General features: G+C 44.4%; 1 protein-coding gene across 1 annotated transcript in view; it reads right to left on the bottom strand.

The window, feature by feature from the left end:
• Positions 1–4,706: 4,706 nt before the first annotated feature.
• The window catches only part of TRPV4 (transient receptor potential cation channel subfamily V member 4), a 145,454-nt gene continuing 139,769 nt past the window's right edge, over positions 4,707–10,391 (bottom strand). The window contains exon 15 of the mRNA XM_063913232.1: positions 4,707–6,439. Within this exon, the coding sequence (XP_063769302.1) occupies positions 6,279–6,439 (161 nt within the window). The 3' untranslated portion in view covers positions 4,707–6,278. The remainder of the gene's footprint in view (positions 6,440–10,391) is intronic.

Raw genomic sequence — 10,391 nt, 5'->3', positions numbered from 1 at the left:
TTGACTCTAGCCGTCCTGGAAACATAATTTTTCAAGGCCCTGACTACGTCCAGTAACTTGGAATCCTCCAAGTCCCTAGTAGCCGCAGGCACCACAATAGGTTGGTTCAAGTGAAAAACTGATACCACCTTAGGGAGAAACTGGGGACGAGTCCTCAATTCTGCCCTATCCATATGGAAAATCAGATAAGGACTTCATATGACAAAGCCGCCAATTCTGATACACGCCTGGCCGAAACCAAGGCCAATAACATGACCACTTTCCGCGTGAGATATTTTAGATCCACGGTTTTTAGTGGTTCAAACCAATGTGATTTTAAGAAACTCAACACCACGTTGAGATCCCAAGGTGCCACTGGAGGCACAACCGGGGGCTGAATATGCAGCACTCCTTTTACAATGTCTGAACTTCAGGTACTGAAGCTAATTCTTTCTGGAAGAAAATCGACAGAGCCGAGATCTGTATCTTAATGGAGCCTAATTTTAGGCCCATAGACACTCCTACTTGTAGGAAATGCAGAAATCGACCTAGTTGAAATTCCTCTGTTGGGGCCTTTTGTGGCCTCACACCAAGCAACATATTTCCGCCATATGCGGTGATAATGTTTTGCAGTTACACCTTTCCTGGCTTGAATCAGCGTAGGAATGACTTCCTCCGGAATGCCCTTTTCCTTTAGGATTCGGCGTTCAACCGCCATGCCATCAAAACGTAGCCGCGGTAAGTCTTGGAACAGACAGGGCCCCTGCTGCAGCAGGTCCTGTCTGAGCGGCAGAGGCCATGGGTCCTCTGATATAATTTCTTGAAGTTCTGGGTACCAGGCTCTTCTTGGCCAATCCGGAACCACGAGTATCGTTCTTACTCCTCGCCTTCTTATTATTCTCAGTACCTTTGGTATGAGAGGCAGAGGGGGGAACACATAAACCGACTGGTACACCCACGGTGTTACCAGAGCGTCCACAGCTATCGCCTGAAGGTCCCTTGACCTGGCGCAATATCTTTTATAGCTTTTTGTTGAGGCGGGACGCCTTCATGTCCACCTGTGGCCTTTCCCAATGGTGTACAATCCTTTGGAAGACTTCTGGATGAAGTCTCCACTCTCTCGGGTGGAAGTCGTGTCTGCTGAGAAGATCTGCTTCCCAGTTGTCCACTCCGGGAATGCACACTGCTGACAGTGCTAACACATGATTTTCCTCCCATCAGAGAATCCTTGTGGCTTCTGCCATCGCCATCCTGCTTCTTGTGCCGCCCTGTTGGTTTACATGGGCGACTGCCGTGATGTTGTCTGATTGGATCAGGACCGGCCGGTTTTGAAGCAGAGGCCTTGGCTGACTCAGGGCATTGTAAATGGCCCTCAGTTCCAGAATATTTATGTAGGGAAGTCACCTGACTTGACCAAAGTCCCTGGAAGCTTCTTCCCTGTGTGACTGCCCCCCAGCCTCAAAGGCTGGCATCCATGGTCACTAGGACCTAGTCCTGTATGTCGAACCTGCGGCCCTCTTGAAGATGGGCACTCTGCAGCCACTACAGTAGAGATACCCTGGTCCTTGGAGACAGGGTTATCAGCCGATGCATCTGAAGATGTGATCCGTACCACTTGTCTAACAGGTCCCCCTGAAAAGTTCTTGCATGGAACCTGCCGAATGGGATTGCTTCGTAGGAAGCTATCATTTTTCCCAGGACTCGCGTGCAATGATGCACCGATAACTGTTTTGGCTTCAGGAGGTCTCTGACTAGAGATGACAGCTCCTTGGCTTTCTCCTCCGGGAGAAACACTTATTTCTGGTCTGTGTCCAGAACCATCCCCAGGAACAGTAGACGTGTCGTAGGAAACAGCTGTGTCTTTGGATTGTTTAGAATCCAACCGTGCTGTTGTAGCACTTTCCAAAATAGTGCTACCCCGACTAGCAACTGCTCCTTGGACCTCGCCCTTATAAGGAGATTGTCCAAGTACGGGAGCATTAAAAACTCCCCTTTTTCGAAGGAGTATCATCATTCCGGCCATTACCTTGGTAACACCCTCGGTGCCATGTACAGTCCAAACGGCAGAGTCTGGACTTGGTAATGGGAATCCTGTACCACAAATCTGAGGTACTCCTGGCGAGGATAGTAAATGGGGACATACAGGTAAGCATCCTTGATGTCCCGGGATACCATGTAATCCCCCTCGTCCAGGCTTGCAATAACCGCCCTGAGCGATTCCATCTTGAACTTGAATTTTTTTATGTATGTGTTCAAGGATTTTAAAGATAAAAAAAGGGTCACACCGAACCATGCGGTTTCGGTACCCCAAACCGTGTGGAATAGTAACCCCGTCCTTGTTGAAGTAGGGGCACCTTAAGTATTACCTGATGGGAATACAGCTTATTAATTGCCTCTAGCACAGCCTCCCTGCCTGAGGGAGTTGTCGGCAAGGCATATTTGAGGAAACGGCGGGGGGAAGACATCTCGAATTCCAGCTTGTACCCCTGAAATACTACTTGAATGAAACAGGGATCCACCTGTGAGCGAGCCCACTGATCGCTGAAATTTTTGAGACGGCCCCCCACCGTACCTGGCTACACCTGTGGAGCCCCCGCGTCATGCTGTGGACTCAGAGGAAGCGAGAGAAGAACTATGATTCTGGGAACAGGCTGACTGGTGCAGCTTTTTCCCTCTTCCCTTGTCTCTGTACAGAAAGGAAGCGCCTTTGACCCGCTTGCTTTTCTGAAGCCGAAAGGACTGTACCTGATAATACCGTGCTTTCTTAGTCTGTGAGGAAAACTGAGGTAAAAATATTTCTTCCCAGCTGTTGCTGCGGATACGAGGTCCCAGAGACCATCCCCAAATAATTCCTCACCCTTGTAAGGCAGAATCTCTATGCGCCTTTTAAAGTCAGCATCACCTGTCCAGTGACAGGTCTCTAATACCCTCCTGACAGAATGGACATTACATTCATTTTGGATGCCAGCCGGCAAAATATCCCTCTGTGCATCCCTCATATATAAGACGACGTCTTTAATATGTTCTCATGTTAGCAAACTGCAGGTTTCAGTCTAGTACCTGAGTGTGTAAATACAGACTTCAGGATAGCCTCCTGCTTTTTATCAACAGGTACCTTCAAAGTGGCCGTTCCTAAAACGGCAGTGCCACCTATTTTGACAACCGTGTGAGCGCCTTATCCACCCTAGGGGATATCTCCCAGCGTAACTTATCCTCTGGCGGGAAAAGGTACGCCATCAGTAACTTTTTAGAAATTACCAGTTTCTTATCAGGGGGAACCCACGCTTTTCACACACTTCATTCATTCATCTGATGGGGGAACAAAACACTGCCTGCTTTTTCTCCCCAAACATAAAAACCCATTTTTAGAGGTTAATGTCAGAAATGTGTAACACATTTTTTATTGCCGGGATCAAGTCACGGATGTTCCTAGTGGATTGTGTATATGTCTCAACCTTGTCGACACTGGAGTCAGACTCCGTGTCGATATCTGTGTCTGCCATCTGAATGAGCGGGCGTTTTTGAGCCCCTGATGGCCTTTGAGACGCCTGGGCAGGCGCGGGCTGAGAAGCCGGCCGTCCCACAGCTGTTACGTCATCCACCCTTTTATGTAAGGAGTTGACACTGTCGGTTAATACCTTTCACCTAACCATCCACTCTGGTGTCGGCCCCACAGGGGGCGACATCGCATTTATCGGCATCTGCTCCGTCACTATATAAGCCTCCTCCTCAAACATGTTGACACAGCCGTACCGACACACCGCACACACACAGGGAATGCTCTGACTGAGGACAGGACCCCACAAAGCCCTTTGGGGAGACAGAGAGAGAGTATGCCAGCACACACCAGAGCGCTATATAATGTGGGGATTAACACTATAACTGAGTGAATTTTCCCCCATAGCTGCTTGTATATACAATATTGCGCCTAAATTTAGTGCCCCCCCTCTCTTTTTAACCCTTTGAGCCTGAAAACTACAGGGGAGAGCCTGGGGAGCTTTCTTCCAGCTGCACTGTGAAGAGAAAATGGCGCCAGTGTGTCTGAGGGAGATAGCTCCGCCCCTTTTCCGCGGCCTATTCTCCCGCTTTTTTCTGGATTCTGGCAGGGGTATTTACCACATATATAGCCTCTGGGGCTATATATTGTGGTATTTTTGCCAGCCAAGGTGTTTTTATTGCTGCTCAGGGCGCCCCCCCCAAGCGCCCTGCACCCTCAGTGACCGGAGTGTGAAGTGTGTATGAGGAGCAATGGCGCACAGCTGCAGTGCTGTGCGCTACCTTGGTGAAGACTGATGTCTTCTGCCGCCGATTTTCCGGACCTCTTCTTGCTTCTGGCTCTGTCAGGGGGACGGCGGCGCGGCTCCGGGACCGAACACCAAGGACTGGGCCTGCGGTCGATCCCTCTGGAGCTAATGGTGTCCAGTAGCCTAAGAAGCCCAATCCGGCTGCAAGCAGGCGAGTTCGCTTCTTCTCCCCTTAGTCCCTCGCTGCAGTGAGTCTGTTGCCAGCAGGTCTCACTGAAAATAAAAAACCTAATTCTATACTTTCTTTCTAGAGGCTCAGGAGAGCCCCTAGTGTGCATCCAACCTTGGCCGGGCACAAGAGCTAACTAAGGCTTGGAGGAGGGTCATAGTGGGAGGAGCCAGTGCACACCAGGTAGTCATAAATCTTTCTAGAGTGCCCAGCCTCCTTCGGAGCCCGCTATTCCCCATGGTCCTTTCGGAGTTCCTAGCATCCACTAGGACGTCAGAGAAAAGAACTTGCGATAATTCTGGCACTAAGAATCGAACAAATCCGAACCCGCTCATCTTTTTATTGCCGGGGCTCCCATGTGACCTGTTATTATCATGTGAGTTTCTTATTTTCTCATTCAAATTCTCTATCTCACACAACTATTTTTCTATACCTCAGATGGCTGACATACCTACATTAACAAGATACGTGCACATGTTCATTTAACTGTTTAACAGAAAGATAAAAGTGGAATATGCAAAGAGTATCCTAGTTTTTAATATAACATGGGATGATTGGAGACCAATTTTTGATGTATCGGGGAGCTGGCGGATATGGTAATGTAAACAGCAAAGTACAATTAAACCGAATAAATACTTTAAATACATATTTTGCTCAAAGAGTTGGCTTTAGCATTTCATAGGGCAAATTTTACTGCCACACAACAGAAGAAGCAATGTGCCAGTCTATCAATACATTAAGAACCATTGGCTCATGATTACTGGTAACAAAGCATCTCAGTGTTGACACTGGTTCCTAGTGAATCTACAAGCTGCAAGCTAATGAGGCTTGGCAAACAAAATGGCTGCCTCCACAGTATGGAGATGAGTGATCTTTAATTTAAAAAACATTTTGCCACAAACTTAGATCCTATTCTGTCAGATGAAAACATTTTGTACATAAATTTTTTTAGATGAGGTATTTCAAGTGTGTACAAAAAAAACAAATTAAGTTATTAAAAACTCTCTAAGAAACCCATATAATTAATTTACGGATCTATTCATATATCAACAATGCCAAAGATTGCTGATAGAATTTTTTACTTCATGTTGTTGCCATTTATAGCTTTTGCAAAACTCAGGAAAAAAAGTTTCTTTTGTTTATAGCTTTGTAAGTCTAAATTCTGACAAACTGACAAATCCTTTTGCATGTGAGGAATTCCAGGAAGCAGTAACCTAAGTATAAGCAATGTCTTTGGCATTTAGGAGGACAATTTCATTATATTCTAAGTTACTTATTGCAGAGAGCTAAAATATTTATAAAAAAACATACAGAGAAGGATACCCAATCAAACGGTGTAACAACAAGAATCTTAATACTCTTAAATATTAAAGGTTAAGTTGGTATTTTGGTCGCTTTCTCTGTATAAATATTTATCAAAATTATTAGTTAAAAAACAAGAAATGTACACCAAACGGTAGTTAAAAACAATTGTGATATGTAAAATATGCAAAAAAAATGTCTCCAGTAGAAGAATTTGATATTACAATGCTGGTTTCTTTTCATAGTACAGTATATTAATTTTCAGACACTGTTACGTGTGTTTTTTTGTTTGTTTGTTTTTTAAAAACCTTTACAATTAAAAAAATAATTTTAACTTTTAAACAAAACATTGGTTTACAGTTCAGATCCGGAACTGTGGTATCTCATCCAGTCTTGTATAAAATAAGCATTTGTGCAAATGTGCAAAGTTCCAGACACTGGTTAGCAGCACAGATGGAGTAGGACCGGTCAGTCTCCTATATGTTGTGTCTTTGTACGCCAGGGGCTGTTTGATGAGCACCTGGTCAGATGTTGGTCTCATCTTTTTTCCAGTTCTCTGAGTAGCCTTGTCTTTGGCAGTTTGAATGCATATTCTGCATTTGATCAAGAGGAACTACAACATCATCAGGATTGTGAGGTGCTTTGTTTAGCTCCACCACTCGAGGGACCACTACAGACCACCGATCTACAAAGTACCAGAACAAAACAAATGAGATTCCAAGTTATGATAATAAATAAATAAAACACCCCATATTCATGTTTTTGTAAAGTTATATTGAGTTGAAACTGTTAACGCTACAACCTGTGTTACATCATATTAATAAATATTAATATATATGTTAAAGGTGATGAGACATTAGGGGCCGAATTCTGAGATGCAAAAAAAGCAAGTAACTCTGCTCTTGTCAAACCATATTGCAATGCAAGGGGAGCAAATATATTTATTATTTTTACATGCAGAGTAAATACTGGCTGCTTTTGCATGTTGCCCACAAAAACTGGCCAGGTTTATATTTACACAGCAAGTTAGATTTAAATTTGAACATTCCCCTCCCAAATCTAAACCTTTCTGCACATTTTATAACTGCCCCACCTGCAGTGCAATATGGCTTTATCATAGTGCAGCATTACTTGCACTTTTTTGCTTAGCTCCAAACTATGAAATACACCATAAGTGTAATGGCCTTATCTGATATAGGGATTCATCTTGATGGAGTTCACTTGTTCTTGTAAAGATATATATCCCCTTAACAGGGTAATCTATGATGTAAGAGCAACGGAATTTGCTGCGCTATATAAGAAACTGTTAATAAATAAATAAAATGAAATAATAGAAAACAGGAGAAAACATAAGGTGTTGTTCTATCTTAACCAAGACTATTACACTTTGTTTTTTATATACTAAAACCATTTGGGCTCCTCTAATTTCCTACTATCTACTCGCCATACTATTATGGACACCCTGCTAAAATTAGCAACCGCCATCAAGATTTAGGGGTCTATTTACTAAGCCTTGGATGGAGATAAAGTAGCTGGAGATAAAGTACCAGCCAATCTGCTCCTAACTGTCATTTTTCAAACACAGCTGTAACATGGCAGTTAGGAGCTGATTGGCAGGTGCCTTATCTCCAGCGACTTTATCTTCATCCAAGGCTTAGTAAATAGACCCCTTAATCCCTCTTTATTACACGTTTTATTTAATGTAACATGCCAGGTGTCAGTCAGAGCATTGACTGATGTTTACACATAACATACAATTTGTAATCTCTCCATTTATGTACTTGGTTGGATACATGTTGTGACTCTTTAGGTAAAGAACATCCTTGTATTTTAAATATTGGAGAGTAGGGGCCTATTCATGAAGCTGAATGGGTCCGTTACACGGGTGTGGATCATTAGGTAGACATGAGTTAGGTCAACATACATTGGGTTGACCACGTTTGGTCGCCATGCAGTAGGTCGACATGGTCATTAGGTCGACATGTGCTAGGTTTTTTTTTTTACTTTTTTTGGTGTTGTCTTCTCCGAAAAGTGATGGGGAACCACAATTAGTGCACCATGACCCCTCGCATAGCGAGCGAACTTCGGGCACAGGTTACCATTCCAAATTGTAGTCCACGTGGATCGTTAAGTATGAAAAAGGTCAAAAAATGAAAAATTGTGAAAAACTCATGTCAACCTTTTTCAATGTCGACCTAGTACATGTCGACCTAATAACCACGTCGACCAAAGTGGTCGACCCAACGTATGTCGACCTAACTCATGTCGACCTAATGATCACCATCCCCGTTACACATGCAGAATCACTAGCTCCCTCTTTGTGCGCATGCATGAATGGAGTTTACTCATGTGCCCTTATATTGCCCAGCATTGTAAACTTTCACAAGTGTAGGTGGTAGGGATCGTGGGGCATCTGCTTTTTGGAGCAGCTGTCCCACAAATGGAGCAATTCAGCATCACTTTATAATTCTCTCCCGCAGCTACCAGTGAGTTGGATACTTAATTATTAGTCCCTGGATAACAAACAGGTTCCTAGATGAGCTTGAGGCACTTGTCATTTTATATGTAGATTGTATGAAATTACTTTACTGGAGGACGATATGAATTAGCTGATGCAGCTTCGGACCAACTGTGCACTTTGATTTGCACAAGTGTGGACAGACTTTCCCACAGCAAGATACAGGCAGAGGGAAATGGCAACTGAAATAATGAGGAGCCAAGTGAAGGTTGGAGTAGGAGCAAAGCCGCCTCTTGACTTGTAGAGCAGAGCCAAAACAAGATTTCAGTTTATGAAGCAAAATGACTGAAATGAGAGAGAGGGGCATTTTCAGTGTCAATCATGGGAACATGTATATGTTTAGCTATCCAGGGAAGGGGTTTCCTAGGGACTCCAGGGTTTCATCATTTAGTTTCGGTCAGCTGTAGCACACCAGTAGATTATTCTTTTCTAAATATGTTTTAGAAGTTCTTTTAAAAAAAATTGTATAAAAAGAGGACACTGGGTTTTATTGGGTAGTGCCTCTCTTCCCCAAAGATGCTCTTGCCTTGCAGTGACCAGCCTCTGGGGGGCAGGGGATCCAGAACCTGTGGTCTCTTGTTACATTGAAAAACAGGCCACGCTTGGTGCTAGGGCTTTTGTAGGATCATTTACAGTATTTTTTACTGCACACAAATCTAGAGAAATCAGGACCAGCCCAGTGTCATTTTGTGGAATCTGTCAAACTGAGGAGACACAGTTGCATCTCTACGTTACACTTTAGTAAGACATACATTAGTTAAACTCTGCAATGTATTAAAAAACATCCCAGTGATAAAAACAGTAACAATATTAATTCACTTTCACTTTATTTAAGCCATAAAGAAGGCTAAACAGAGCAGTAAGTTAGGAGGAGAGTGTTAACGTTTAATCAGAAGAGGTAGAAGGTGGCACTTTGATGTGTATTTTATACTTGCACAGTACAGCCCTAAAGGTGTGCTCCGGCATAACTGCCTAGTGAGATAATTATACTCAGCGGAGGCATCTGCTGACAGTGGCGAGAGCAGGTCCTTAATACGGACTGGATGTTGCCGTATGCAATTGATAAAAACCTCCCATCAACCTCTTTGAGTATGTATCAGTATTTTTGGCGACTGTGTTATATTATTAAAATATGTATAAGTATCAATTTTAAAATGGTGTTTATAAGCAGTAAAACTATACGATAAATGAATATTCTCAACAATGTACATGTATCAGTATTCTTAACTATAAAATATGTCACTGCAAACAATTCTTTCTTGTCCCTGAAAGCATCCTTTATTAAACATTAGATTTTTAGCCAAGTTGCACTATTGTCAGTAGGATGTTTGGTGGATCATTTACTCCTATGATCAAAATATGCCGATAACACTACAACTAATCTATTAGACTTTATGCTACCACATTAGGCTAGCACACAGGTTCTCAAACTCGGTCCTCAGGACCCCACACGGTGCATGTTTTGCAGTTCTCCTCACAGAATCACAAGTGACATAATTAGCTCCACCTGTGGACCTTTTAAAATGTGTCATTGAGTAATTAATACACCTGTGCACCTGCTGGGTGCCCTGCAAAACATGCACTGTGTGGGGTAATGAGGACCGAGTTTGAGAACCACTGGGCTAGCACATACGGGCTAATTCAGACCTGATCGCTGCTGTGCGTTTTCGCACAGCGGACGATCAGGTCTGAACTGCGCATGCGCAGGCTACGCAGTGCGTCGGCGCATGCCAGAGATACGATCAGCAGAGGCGTTCGCCGGGTGGGAGGAGGAGGGCCGGCGGCATTGGGCCACCGTTTTGGGGGTGTGGTCCGGGCAATGCAGGTGTGCCTAGACCGTGCGGGTGGCAGGCCGCGATGTGTAGCTCCCTGTCAGCACGCAGGAGCTGTGCTGGTAGGGAGCTATGCTTCAGGTACAAAAGCATCCGCCCTGTGCAATGCCTTTGTACCTGTGCGCAGGGTGGGGGGGAGGGGGGGGGGGGCAGGGCGGAAGGGGAGGGGCAGAGCCAGACATGCGGGGCGGACTAGCCCTGTGCTGGGTGTCCCCCCGCATGTCAGGGTGGCTGATCGTAGCCGTGCAAAATTTTGCACGGCTGCGATCAGCTCTGAATTAGCCCCA

This window comes from Pseudophryne corroboree, chromosome 1, assembly GCF_028390025.1.
Source record: "Pseudophryne corroboree isolate aPseCor3 chromosome 1, aPseCor3.hap2, whole genome shotgun sequence".
Classification (NCBI taxonomy): Eukaryota; Metazoa; Chordata; class Amphibia; order Anura; family Myobatrachidae; genus Pseudophryne; species Pseudophryne corroboree.
Note: the sequence above shows the minus strand (reverse complement) of the source record. Positions and strands in the feature narration are given on the sequence as shown.